General features: G+C 49.4%; 2 protein-coding genes across 2 annotated transcripts; both read right to left on the bottom strand.

Annotated features, from left to right (window-relative positions):
• Positions 1-3,919: 3,919 nt before the first annotated feature.
• SMAC4_07652 (uncharacterized protein) lies at positions 3,920-7,010 on the bottom strand (the record flags this gene model as incomplete). Its single annotated transcript, XM_003351405.1, has 5 exons — positions 3,920-4,270; positions 4,725-4,932; positions 5,219-5,585; positions 6,008-6,764; positions 6,927-7,010. 5 exons carry the CDS (start codon positions 7,008-7,010, stop codon positions 3,920-3,922), a joined length of 1,767 nt encoding a protein of 588 aa, XP_003351453.1.
• A 4,465-nt stretch (positions 7,011-11,475) lies between these two features.
• SMAC4_07651 (uncharacterized protein) lies at positions 11,476-12,184 on the bottom strand (the record flags this gene model as incomplete). Its single annotated transcript, XM_003351404.2, has 2 exons — positions 12,077-12,184; positions 11,476-12,009 (listed from the first exon to the last, which is right to left on the bottom strand). Exon 2 carries the CDS (start codon positions 11,944-11,946, stop codon positions 11,476-11,478), a length of 471 nt encoding a protein of 156 aa, XP_003351452.1. The 5' UTR covers positions 11,947-12,009; positions 12,077-12,184.
• Positions 12,185-13,315: the final 1,131 nt, after the last annotated feature.

Below are 13,315 nucleotides of genomic sequence, written 5' to 3'. Positions count from 1 at the left end.
ACTCGTACCTAACCTAACAGTGACACCTTTTCCGATATCCGAAAGCTCCGGGAATCCCCAGGCTTCTGTTGTGGCTCCCAGCCATAACAATCCCAACCCATGCCCCTCCTCGGCGATTGTACAAACAGTCAAGAGTGAAGAGGACCGTATCTGAGCGATTACCAATTATCTAGCTATTGACGTGCGCAAGTGAGATGACTAGCAGGTTGTCATCCACATGGCATGCGACGCGACATAGGTAGTTCGATAGTGTATGGCGTCGGACAAGGCGATCAAGACTTTGATGCCACGTTTGGCAGGGATCCGACGCCATATGGTTGGCTCAGAACATGTTGGGCACTTTTGACTCCCGGATAATCATGACGAGAAGGCATACCAAACCTTTATTGAAGCCCGACTGCCCCGTCTTCCTCGGTATGATTCATTGATCACTCGAAATCACTGAGATCGACTATCAAAATCATTGGTCGTCACCTCGTGTATTCTCTGAGCTCAACTGTGGCCTGTACCTGATCAGCAAGCGGACAGGAGGTTGGGCTGCATTATAGAACAGACAGCCCCGTCCCGATTCTTCCATGATTCCAAAACTTCCATATCTTCGCTCTGTAACACCCGACGATATGGATCTGCCCAGGACACATTCCACACACAAGAAGGTTGGCTGACCGATCAACCATGTCTGGACATCGATCAGATATATCGCCATTGCCGAAGGTCCTTCCCTCTCGCTCCATTGGGAAATCATAGACTTGATAGGTCATGAGGAAGAAACATACGCAGTGAAAGTGAAAAAACGAAAATAAATCCACAAAATTGGCATGCGTCCAGACCGTTAAGTGCAAGGCGGTGATATCATCTCCCAAGAGGCGACATCGCGATAAGCATTGGCGTCGTCGTTGTGGGCTCTCCAAATCTCCACAGGGTCCTGTCTTGCGCGCTAACAACAGCAGGCGATCTGCTGGAAGGGTGTGGCAGATCCAAACGCCAACGCTGACACCAACAACGGCCGCCAACCCTCAACCGACCCTAACCCGGGTACTGTTCTCGAGTCTGTCAATCTACCAAATCTGATGAAATGCATCATAAAAAACCGTGGGACTCAAGATACTTGCTATAAAAGATGAATATAAAGCTGTGCAATAGAAATAAAGTAGCACCAAACGCATCCTCCAGATTGCTGCCATCACGACGGGAGCCTTATCAATCTGGCTGTCATGTCGCGATGCGTCGCTGCCGCTGCCGCAGGCCAATCTCCAGGGGTTCTTCGTTAGTGCTGCCTGTCACGGCTTGTCGTGTGGGGACCGCAGCTTCGGGAAGTCTCAGGGTTGTGGCTGCCAGAAACTGATCTGCTCGCCAGGGTTGCAGCAGAACGGGATGTCAGACCGATCAAATGATACCGCAAGCATCAGTTCTTAACAATCTTCAGTAGTATGTTTGTCAAAATCTGTTAGCGAACCCAGCAGTACAGATCATGCCCGTATGTACTTCTCCCCAATCCTTCGGCCCACCCGTCACCGTCATCCCGTCTTGCCTTTTCGTTTCCTTCACAGTTCCATCCATTGGCAATCAACCTCCAGGCAGTTAGGCAGTCCAAGAAAAGTGTCGTAGGTGGCGAACAACCTATCTCTTTTTCCTCCCCGAGCTCCCATTCTCGATCGAAATGATAAGCTCTCGAAGCACCACAAGTCAATGCAACGAGCGTGCCTTGCATTAGTTACTTGCAACAATACACGCTACAGCTGGGGGCGTCGTTCGTGGATTTTCTTGGATCACGCCGGCTTGCTTTTGCGCAGAAAGCCTCATTGCGGCCCCTGCGTTTCTACTGTGTACGCAGTAGAACTAGTCGGACGTTGCGTTGTCAAATATCATGAAATTTATCGCTTCTTCAAGGAGGGGCAACCGCAGGACTTACTAGCATAGAATATCAACCCGCCAATGTCTTCAAATTACAACTCCATTTCCAGCTCTACGAACAACAACGCCAAGTCATGCCATTTTCAAAGAATGGAAGATTACCTACCCACGACTAGGCCCGCCTCGGAAATATCAAGGTACGAATGTAAGCACGAACTGCTGGCACTGCCCTATCTTAGCGAAGCAGAGGAGCCTACCATGGCCGCCATGACAATGATCTACGGCGCCATGCAGCAAGCGTTCGGTTCTCCTCTCCTGCCCGCCCACCCGCTTCGGTCTCATTCGATCCAGCCCAGCCACCGGCCGGGTCAGCGACCAAGCAAGCCCGCGATCCACACAGTCCGTTGCAATTTGGTTACGGATATGGAAAGGAGGGAAAGGGAACTACGTACCTATGGCGCGGCGGCTGGCTTGACGCCGTTAGACGCGGCAGCGGCAGTGGCAGGTGGGGAAGCGAAGGATCAATTGAAAGGATGCACAAGCGACATCGAGAAGGGAAGTGGGTACGGACCGCATTGATGATGACCTGTGAGTACGGAATCAATCGACACCCGTTCAACTCGCCGTCGACATCACAACTGCATTCTTCTTTTTCACATCTTCTAGTAGACCCCATCAATGGCTAACATCTTGCAAGCGCGGGCACATGTTGCTATCGCCCTCTAATTCTTCTCAACACCACACCAAAGTTCGAAACGACCTCCTCCTCATCGATTTGGACAATTTCCCCCGAAAACCAGGGCGGCAGATCGGCAGCTTTCAAGACATCAACCTCCAAAATCTTCAGCAATTTCGAGACATGCTCAACAAAACCTGGATCAAACGAAAGACAAAATGCCCCGCGATCGTTGCCGATTTCCAACCACACTCTGAAAGACGGGACCCTCGATCAGCCCCGGCACACTTTCGGGCGGTTCATCGGCTGGTAGGCAGGGGCAGGGGCAGGGATCGCCTTGGCGAGAATAGGAGGGAACAAGAGGGTTAGGGTTGGCTAGGGTGCGCTAACAATTACACTAACAATTACCCCTGAATTGGCGACGATGATGGCTGATGAGGTCGTCGACGACTAACACCGAGGCTCAACATCAAAAGTCAAGCTGTGGGATTTGATGGTCCTTACCATAATGTTTTGCGCCTCAGAAATATACTTTTCAAGACTTTTGGTCACTTGAAACCTCATGAGGCGAAGTTATGGCCGAGTGTCCCGTCTGCACCCCGTTCTCACCCGCACCTGCCCTCCCGGGCACAGCATGCTGGACAAAGCAGGGCAGGTGCCAACGACGACCAACAGCCAACAGCTCAAACACAACTGCACGTCACCAACATCACACAAATTTGAGCAGAGTTTTCTTGTCCTGATTCCTTCAGTTCCTCGCCGATTTCGCTACCAATCCTCTTCTTCTTCTTCTTCCCACCAACAAGCTATCAACCTTGGAATTCTCCTTTCCCCTTTCCCCTTCTCTCTCGCCTTTCTTTCCCTCTCCTTCAATATTTCCAACTCCCACTCTCCCCTCTTCGCGGAATTTTTCCTCTCTCCCCAACCTTGACACCGCAGTCTTCATGCTCGCGTGTCATTCTCATACACTCTCAACATTAGGTTCCTCCCCATCGTAACACCCACACTCGCACCATTCCTTATTCAACCCTCTCAACTCTTCCACCCTAGCCCGCGGTACCATCCTCTCGTACAAAAATGGCGTAAACCCCCCTTCCCCCGGCTGGTTATAGCCGTGCAAGGGGTTTTGTATGCCCCAGTGGAAAGTAACACCATCTGCTTTGTTCTTTGCGAGTTTCTGCAATCCTTGTTCGAGTTCTTGGATGTTGACCAAGACCAGATCTTTTTCCTCGGGTGTAGCCTTAAAGATGGTCACCTGACAAGACTTAACGAGGCGTCTGATCCGATAGACCGTGGCATCGATGTTGTTGCGTTCGCCGTCGGATGATTTCCACTCTTGTGCTTCGTCGTCTCTAAGGTATTCCAGGAACCCTGAGAATACGTCAACGGTTAAAAACAGCGGAATATCCCTCCGTTCTCCCCGTTAGGTCCGCAGTGCGGCTTGATCCCCTTCTGCACGTGGGCAAGAATCGCGGGGTTGCTTTCGAAGGGGAGGTATCCTTTCAGGGGGACGGCAACTGGCTTCTCTGGCTCACAGAAGTCCCACTCGCCATCTGAACCTAAACCTGAGCTTGAGTCCAAGTCGACTGGAGACGGCTGTAACTCGGGTTGGGGTTTAGGCCAGGAGACGAGGCCTTGAAGGTAGAGACTGTCTTTGTTGATAACTTTGGAGCCTTGGGTGGGAGTGGCTTCGTCGGGGTGGAGAATGTAAATGGAGAAGTTGATCTTGCAGTGTTCCTGCTGTCAGTGATGAAAAATGGATGTTAGTCGGTGCTTTTGGTATTCACAAGGGACATGACTGAGCCGTGGGAGGTTGTGGGTGGAGGTCAATACTTGCTTTTGAGGAGAGAAAGGTGAGGGCGGCTGGTTGGGACGCCATTTTCGTTGTTGTTCTTGTTAGTTCTGGTGAGGTAAGTTACTACAGCAAAATTGATGGTTGAGGTTTTGGGAGCGACAGAACTGCTGACTTCGCAGCTGCTTATATCTTCAAATTTGGAAGATCATTCGCCCCACAAACGAACAATATCTTCTCGTCACCTTAACCTATGTTCGATCATGGTTGTCATCGTGACGGTGAAGGGAACAATCGGCATGAAGGTGAAAATGGACGTAAAGGTGAAGGTACGCCATCATGAATCTTATTGCAAAGAAGAAGAACCATCCATTCAGCCTGATCAAATCTAGAGTACAGCACAGGGTTCAAATTCTGCTCGGGGTACAGGACTGAAGACGATCTCCACTCGAAAACTGTTTCGTCTTGGTAATTATCTCTCCAAGGAGCCATAGCCCATGCCTGCTCAGCTTTCAGGACCTTCACTTCAGGGTTCCCAAACGAAGGTGCCGCGTCCTGAAGCCTGGACATGAATTCCCACAAATTGGAATCCGAGCCGCCACGATACTGACTGGAGGCGCATATCATCTATTATAAACTGACAAAGTGCGCCAGGGTTGCTCGCTTTGCCGGTTTACATGGGTGCCCCTGAGTATCCAACATGACAATGTTCTTAGTGGTGCTTTTCCTCGTATCGATAGTACAAAGGAGCGGGTGGTCAAGTATATACCCAATACTGTGTTGGTTCTCAAGATTTTTCCGAGCGCTGATCATGTTTTTCTACTTCTTTGTAGCCCGTTTCGCGTTGTTGGACCACACGGTCCAGATGATGTTTCTGGCGGTGACAATGAAGAAACCGCTGATAAAGCCGGGATTCCTTGGAGATCGCCATACGTGGGTCGTACCTGTCTTCCAGGTTGAGAGTCCAGATAACTTCGCTCTTGTAGAGGTCGTACTTGATGAGGTAAGTGTTGCCCGACATCTCAGTGTCGCGGAGCTCTTCAGCGCCGCGTCTGGTGGCGAGAAAGATCCAGTAGTCCGTATAGAAGTCCCAGTGCATGCCCGAGATCTGGTAATCTTCTTTGGCGGTGAGATCTGGGAATTCGATGCCGTGGACGACATGGCCGCCGTAGGGCTGCCGCGGTGATTGCAGCGTTCCCGTCTGCGTGCCCGGAGTTGGGTGATTTGACGACTTGTTCCTTCTCCTTGAGTACTGGGTAGTAGCTACCCAACGCAATCTTCCCTGGAACTACTGGCAAGTGCAACCAGCGGAAGGAGCGTCCGAGTCTCCAGTTTATGCGCCAGTCACGGCACGTAGTTTCGACGAAAATTTCAGGTGTGCATTTCTGGATTTTATTTCCCAAATTCTTCCAGTCTCGAAGTACATCATTCTCCCGTCAATCCCATCCCGTCCCTGAAGATGTCACAAATTCTCTTTCGCCATAAGGCTATACCAAGCTTTCCTTCCCCTTTTCCCTTCTTGTGCCTTGATCTCGAAACACGACAAGCCCTTTCAAAGTTTTCGCGCCTTCACATTTCGCGCTTTAGTACCCTCCTTTACCATATATCCCCATTTCTACTGATCCTCCTCGTACGGAAATCCCTCCTCTACCCATACAAACGGTACCACCGCCCCCCACACTCACAGCTCCATTTATTCAAGTTTTTCTTCCTCAACATCTCCACCCTTGTTCTAGGAATCATCTCCCGGAACACATCTCGCGTCAACACCCGTTCAGGTCCCTTAAAACTGTGTAGGGGGTTGTGCAAGCCCCAGTAAAACTTCACTCCCAGCTCTGGCCATGTTTTCATGGTGCGGGTGAGAGCCTGTTCGAGTTCTTGGATGTTGACTATCTTCACACCTTTGACATTGGTCGTAGGATCGTTAGGGTTCGGGACGGCTTTTATGTTGGCGATAGTTACTTCACTTGTGGTAATGATGTTTTCGATGCGATCGATGGCGGAGTCGATGACCCGGTTTCTTTCACTGGCTAACATTCGCTCCTGCTGGAGTCTGGCTTTGGTCCTGGTATCTTGGGAAAAGATATCCTCGTCTTCTTCGAAATAATCCCAGGGGTCTTCGAAATCATCCACATCTTCGAGGTTGAGCTCTGGCAGAGGAACGGGGTACTTCGCAAAATCTGGATAGACATCAATGGTTAGAATGATCGGGTTGTGCGGGTCCAAAGATTTTTGGACGTGAGTGAGGATCGCAGGGTTGGTTTGGAAGGGGAGATAGAGTGGAGGAAATAAGGGTAAGGTGGTGGCAGAAGATGAAGAGCCGAGAGTGGAAGGGAAATAGGGGTCCGGCTCCAAATCGGAATCTGGGTCGTCGTCACAGTTTGAAACGGATTTTGGCCACGATACGAGGCCTGTACAACCCAGTCCGTCTTTGTGAATTGCCTGGAAACCGTCGGTTGGTTTCATTGGGTGTGGACGGAGAATTTAGATGAGGAAGTCGACGATTTTGTAATGTTCTTGCTGTTGGCGGCGAGAGACAGGTCAGTTGGCGCACCATCTTCTTTTTGTGGCATCGGCTGGTTGGTAGTTCAGGTTGGAACTTACCTTTGAGGAGAGAATAGGCAGTTGGCTTGGCTGAGCCGCCCTTGCTCGGGCTCTGTTGGTTAATTCGACGCGAATAAGTGTCATTGTGACAAAGGGGCGCTTGTGCTAGCACTATCGGGTCAATTGAAGAAGTAGAATTGGCAAGATGGGGTTCGAGGTCGAGGGAAGAGGATGGGCTGTGACAAGGGCAGGTTTCTGAGCTTGGAACAAATAGTTCAATTCCGCTGATAAACTACTTTGGTCTCGAAGGCCTTGTTGGTCCTTTCAACCTCTAGAGGAAGGCTGGGCTTCAAGGCCTTCTTATGCCAAAGGGAAACGGTACCTATCTAGTACGTACGGGTCCTTGTCACCTGAGGCTCCAAGGCATCTAGCGATCTGCATACATGTAGGTCTTTCTCGTATGACACCAGGAGTGTGGCATATGCCCGTATGCCACTAGGAGTGTAGCATATGTCCGTGTGACATGGGCTGGCGAGCACCGGCTTATATCATTTTGCATTGTCAATGGAGACCGGTAAGTGTCACCAACGACAACTTCCATCGCAATTCCAGTCTTTTCGTCTACATGTCCTGATGTGCTAACAAAAAGAACACAAAGGGTTCCCAGCAGCAAACACGGCTCCCCCTATCCTATGCCGCAACTCCCGCTCGAACATCGAGATACAAGACTTTCTTGTCATGGGTTGTACCGTCTTCCTTCTTGACCGCGACGACCTCTGCTTGCCATCGATTACAATATCCAAGGCCCTGAGTCCTTCAACAACGTCCCAAAATTCCGTCGACGTGGCAAAATATCATGGTCCAATTTCAACGCCCTTTTCCTTGCTATCCGTTTCCGCCCGTGCATCGCCTTCAATCACTGGCTCCAAAGTAGGCTTTCCAGGACATCTTCCAGTCGTCAGGGCTGTCATGGGCCGGCCAGACGGGTCATGCCTTACCAGATAAGCCGCATGGGTACGAGAGATATAATTGGTTGTAGACTAGATAAGGAAGAGTGAGTCCGTGGCACGGCTGGCCCTGGGAGCATATCTCCTATCGTCAGCCGCGCACGTAACTCTTACCTTTTGTTTTATTCTTTAGTCGTAAATTCTATGTTGAACGTCAACAACGCTGCAGCCCTGTCTCGCCCGTTACGTGCCTTCACAAGGACAACCATTTTGCGCTCTATGTTAATTGGCCATGGACCGACACTGGTCGTAGATGTTGCGTCCTGTGAGAGCAGCCAAAAAATGCTACTGACATTTGCCGAGGCCACGGTACCTCCACACATATCCACCTTTACCTCAAACAACGGTGGTGGTGACCCTTTCCCGGCCTTGTCGAAGTGCTCCTATCAGTCTTAATATATATTTTATATAATGTTATCTTTATAACGGATCTACGGGTCTATCTTATATCACAAGAGTATAAAGATTTATATATGGGTAATATATATTATACATTAATACTCGATATTTTTAGTTGGAATTATTTGAATTAATTTGAATTTATTCGAATTAATATCCAAGGTTCAAATTCTATTCTATATATAACCCTAACTCCGACAGAGAGTTGTGACGAACGGCAGTCTGATCTGCCTAAGTGGGATAGTTTGAAGGTAAAGACTATCAGTGCTGTTCGGTGAAGCCAAAGGATTCACAACAAGTATGCTCGTAATACTGGTCTCGGGTGATAATGATCTATTGACTACTGTCGAACTATCTGACAATCTGAGTTCTCCCGTAGTCCCTTTATACCTGCTCGCCCTCTGCGAGATATCTGTCTCCGGATGCTCTTGTCGAGCCCCATAGGTCTATCTAGTGTGTGGTGGCTCATCGTGAGCAGTGGCTCACCGTGAGCAGTGGCTCATCGTGAGCAGTGGCTCACCGTGAGCAGTGGCTCACCGTGAGCCCGTTACACGAGTGAGCCCCATGCGTGTGCCTCTTTGTCCTTGTTGGCCTGGGAGGGTGACACGACCTAACCCGTTTAGGCCGGTTGTGCTACCGGCGCTGTGGTTGGTCCGTGTGTCCTCATAAGTTCGTAACAAGAGTGCGTGGATGGCCTGGACCCCACTGGGCGGGCCCAGAATAGAACCGTGGCGGCCAAACCGTTGAGGTGGCTTGACCAGGGTAGACAAGGACCTTTGTTAACAAAGAAACCCTTTGTCTTTTCAACCTCGAAAAACCTTTCGACTTCGAAAATAGATTTCTTAGTTGTTTTCAACTGTACGGGACTAAAGAAACTATCTTTAGATTTCTTGGAAGACAATAAATTCAACCGCGCAGTTGGATTGTTTACTGAACAGTTTGGAGGCCCAGAAAGTCCATAAGAAGGGAGGCCCCCTTGGAGGAGAGAAAAGATGTTAGATAGCTAAGCAGACACTCAGCAATAACACTGCCATTCTTACACCTACACACACATACGCAGTACCATTCTATTTGTCTTTGAATACTCTACACACAAATGCCTTTAGCTGAACCGGTTTTTTTTTTTACAAATCCACCATCTTTTTTCACCCAGAAAGATTAGATTATTTCTTTCTTTTCATCTTTCCTATCGAATACGAATCCCAGATCCTCGAAGGCCTTTTCCAAGCCATCCTCTCCGAATATGAGGACTGTAGCTGAACATCCAAGTTCAAGCTGTCCATGAGTTGTTTCATCTGGTGGAGCAATGTCTCGTGGATAATATTTGAATTGTTGGGGAGTTGGCAAGAACTACTCGGTCATGCATGCACATGCAGCGTCAGTGCAAGATCGTACCTCCCCTAGGTAACTAACCGAGCACAAAAACCCCCATTCCACCCTCGTGAGAGATCACGATCAACTGCAATGCGTACCTCTATCTATTTGTTTGGATATAGCCCTCACTTGGATAAGTCAACGACTTATACTTGTTTTCCCGGCCCACTTGTCAATACCTAGAGGGTAGATGATCTTCATCCCTCCCTTTCCACCAACCAAAAGGCAGTTTCTGACTCCATAACCGCTATCATTACGGCATGAAGATCCATGGCCCCATCATCTGAGTCTTCTGGTCGTGGTGACCTTTTCAGATACTCCCTGAAAGGCGCGCCACCAGGCCCAAAGCGCAACTCCCAAGAATTGAAATCCCCCTTGATTTCGAACGCCCGCTCACTGGGCCGTGTATTCTTGTTTTTGTTCTTCACCCCATTGATTTCCGCTAACCAAGCATATTGACCTTTCGCCAGGAGCCGGGAGTGCACGTATGCCCAACGGTCCTTGAAGCCCGGGAATTGTTCGCAGGGCTTACCACCTTGACATAAACGGTTATCGCAGCGGAGGCGAATTCGGATATAATAACGCTTTACGGGCTTGTTAGTAACGTTTCGTTACCTTTTTGATGAACCAGACCCGAGCTACTTACCTTCTCTATCGGTACCCCTTTCGACGATGAGCATCCCATGGTGTCTCGGGTATGGCAGCAGCCAAAACAGTATGTGTGGTAGAGGTGCTGTTTGAAACAAGGTGCGTGTTCCAAGACGTAGGCTTATATGGATGTGTATAGTACCCCTCAAGCTTTTTGTGTCTTCGATGGATGTGTTCGAAGTGGTGAGCTGGTCTGTGCCAGGTAGCTGATGAAGCGTAAGAAGCCCATTATAACTAGCCACAGGATTGCCGCCGTCTAGGTACGCTGCGCGCCATTCTCAATTTTTTGTTTTTTTTTGTTTTTGCGTTATTCCCAACGTTCGAGTTCCATGAATGGTTTCGTATGCTTCGTTGGTCATGACGGGCGCGTATAAACATTGGAAGACCCCATGGAGTGACCATACTGATGATGAAAACGTGGGGAGAACCAACAGAGCTTTTCCACTTCGTATTATTTGTGGATGGGTGTAGCTGAGTGAAGGGTCAGGTCAGTCTGGGCCAGGTCAAATTGCAGAGGTCGGAGAGGGACAAATATATTGTTATTCGCCCCTTCTGTGTTTGGTAGATACATATCGTGACCCGCGCTAGAGGGACGTTGAGTTCACTTCATGCTTCCCTCCCGCCCACCAATCTTCTACCCCAACTCTTCAACTGGGCTGACGTAGCTCACAACCTACCTAGCCCCTGTATCGGGGTATATGTATTAGTTCCCTGAGCAGGTTCTCCGTGGCAAGCTGAATGATGGCGCAGTGTGCCGTAAGTACTGCCCTGCCCCCACTTCCCATTGTTTGACCCCCGGCTCTCGTGGACGTTGTGCGTTCGAACCCGGTAGCTGCAAGTCCATATTCTTTTTTGGCCCTTCTTCCCTTTCTTCTCATCAATGCCGAGTGTATGTTATAGTGCTTATGGGGAAATCTTTTTAGTTTCTTTTCCCCCTATTTGTTTGCGGAACGTAGAGCCGTTTATTCAGGCGGTATCACAGTTTAACTCTTCCATAGGTGGAGTTGTGGGCAAAGTGGAAGATTGAATTGATGGGAAGTTGGCAAGGACTGCTCGGCGTACATGATTCGGCACATGCAGCGTACATACAGGATCGAACCTTCCCCTACATGTATCCATAATCAACGTCAACTCTCCACTACCCAACTGACCGAGTACAATAGAAGCAATCTATTCCGTCCCTACAAGTCCACGGGTTCGCGTAAATCAACGAACTTGGCGTTTTTCTTGTCCACATCCTGCAACTCGAACCGCGTTGGCCTTCTCATCAACTTCACGTTACCGGAGCCGGTCAGCGTGCGCATCAAGGAATCAAGATTCTTGGCCCTCTTCTCGCCATTGTTCGCCGCCGACTCTGGTGTCTCCTGAAAGTTCCTGAGCTGATTATCAGCATTGAAATCGAGTCCTCCATTGCACAGCGGACCTTTGAGCAAGAAGACCCGTTCCTTCAGAAAAAGATTCTGTTGCTTTGCTTGTTGAATCTCCTTGATCCAAGCATCCGTCGGATTGGTGGCTTTGAGCAGCTCAGAGTCCACGTACGCCAAACGAGTATCGAATTTTGGGCAACGCCGACATTCTCCATAGTCACCGCCCCGTAGATACTTCTTGCCCGGAGTACGCGGGTCAGACAGTCCAGTACATGGATCTCCCATTTTGCACCTTAGATAGGTGCAGTTATCGCAGGCATTCTCAACTTATACGCAATACCGCGATCCCTATGAGCTGTTAATGAAAATCCCTTTGTGTTGCCCCATGGTGATGATCGTAGGACGAGTGCATTACCTCTTTCTTCTTGTCCCTCTTTCCCGCTGTTTTATGTTTCGAGTATGAGCTTCCCATGGTGTCTTGACGATGACAGAGATGCGCTTAGAGTTGACTTTTTTTTTTTTTTTTTTTTTTTGTGGACTTGGATGCGTATGGTGCGTGTAGGCTGTCGAGCTTGTAAATTCTTGCCATGTTTGGGCCTCAAGTGGTGATCTTGTCCCGAGACGAAACCATTGGGAGCAAACCAACCCATTATATAACCAGCCAACAGGCGGCTCTCTAGAACCTTGTGGTATCTGCAACGAGCTGGCCCGCGTTTGTTTGTTGGTCACTTTGGCGCATATGGATGTTGAACCCTGTGAGAATGGCCAGTATGTTGGTGATCAAAAACTTGGGGCGGCATAGCATTCTTCTACCCCGGGCCTTTTTGTGACTTCGGTTGGTTGAGCGAGGGGTCAGACCTAAGGAGCAAAGAAACCGTCCTTGAGCACTTGACCTCTGGGTAAAGTAAATAGGTAGCCGCCTGAACTCGGTTCCAGCGGGAAGCTGCAAAGGTGTTTCTTTGATATCAGATACTTGGGGCGGGAGTCCGGTTTGAAGGCGAGCATTTTAATAGCATTAACTGTTGTCCCCTGTCTACGGACTCTCAGGTAGTTCGAACTTCGCGTTGGACATGTGTGGGTAGACAAGAGCTCAAACAAGGAAGTGCATTATTCTTTCACTCCGTTGATTGCCAATACCAATTCCCTGCTGATAGTTCCGCTATACCTCTCCTTCCAACCTGAACGACTTGATAAAACTGCTAGGTGCCTGCCCTGAGCTCAAAAACAAGAGGAGAGAGAGAAAGTCAAAAAGAAGGAGGACCGCGACGACAGACAAGGATAATGTCACACGGACATTCGCCGGTGACATTCATCAGTCAAACTGCCGACCGGAATTACCGACAGAATGCCACACGGACATTCGCCGGCGACTTTCATCAATTAAACCACCAACCGGAATTACCGACGGGCAACTGGATGAAGGCTGGCATTCAGAAGATCTACTTGTAGGCAGATGAACTAGATAGACTCGCGCCAATGCCTGGCACACAGGGCTCGGTACGTACCAACCTTCTTTGGTATAAGAAGGCCTTAAGGCCCGACCTTCTCATGGAGGCTGAAAGGATCAACAAGGCCTTCGAGACCAAAGTAGTTTATTAGCTGAATTGAACTACTGTTCCAAGCCCAGAACACTGCCCTTGTCACAGATAAAAAG

Source organism: Sordaria macrospora, chromosome 6 (assembly GCF_033870435.1).
Source record: "Sordaria macrospora chromosome 6, complete sequence".
Lineage (NCBI taxonomy): Eukaryota > Fungi > Ascomycota > Sordariomycetes > Sordariales > Sordariaceae > Sordaria > Sordaria macrospora.
This window is presented reverse-complemented; position numbering and strand designations above follow the sequence as displayed.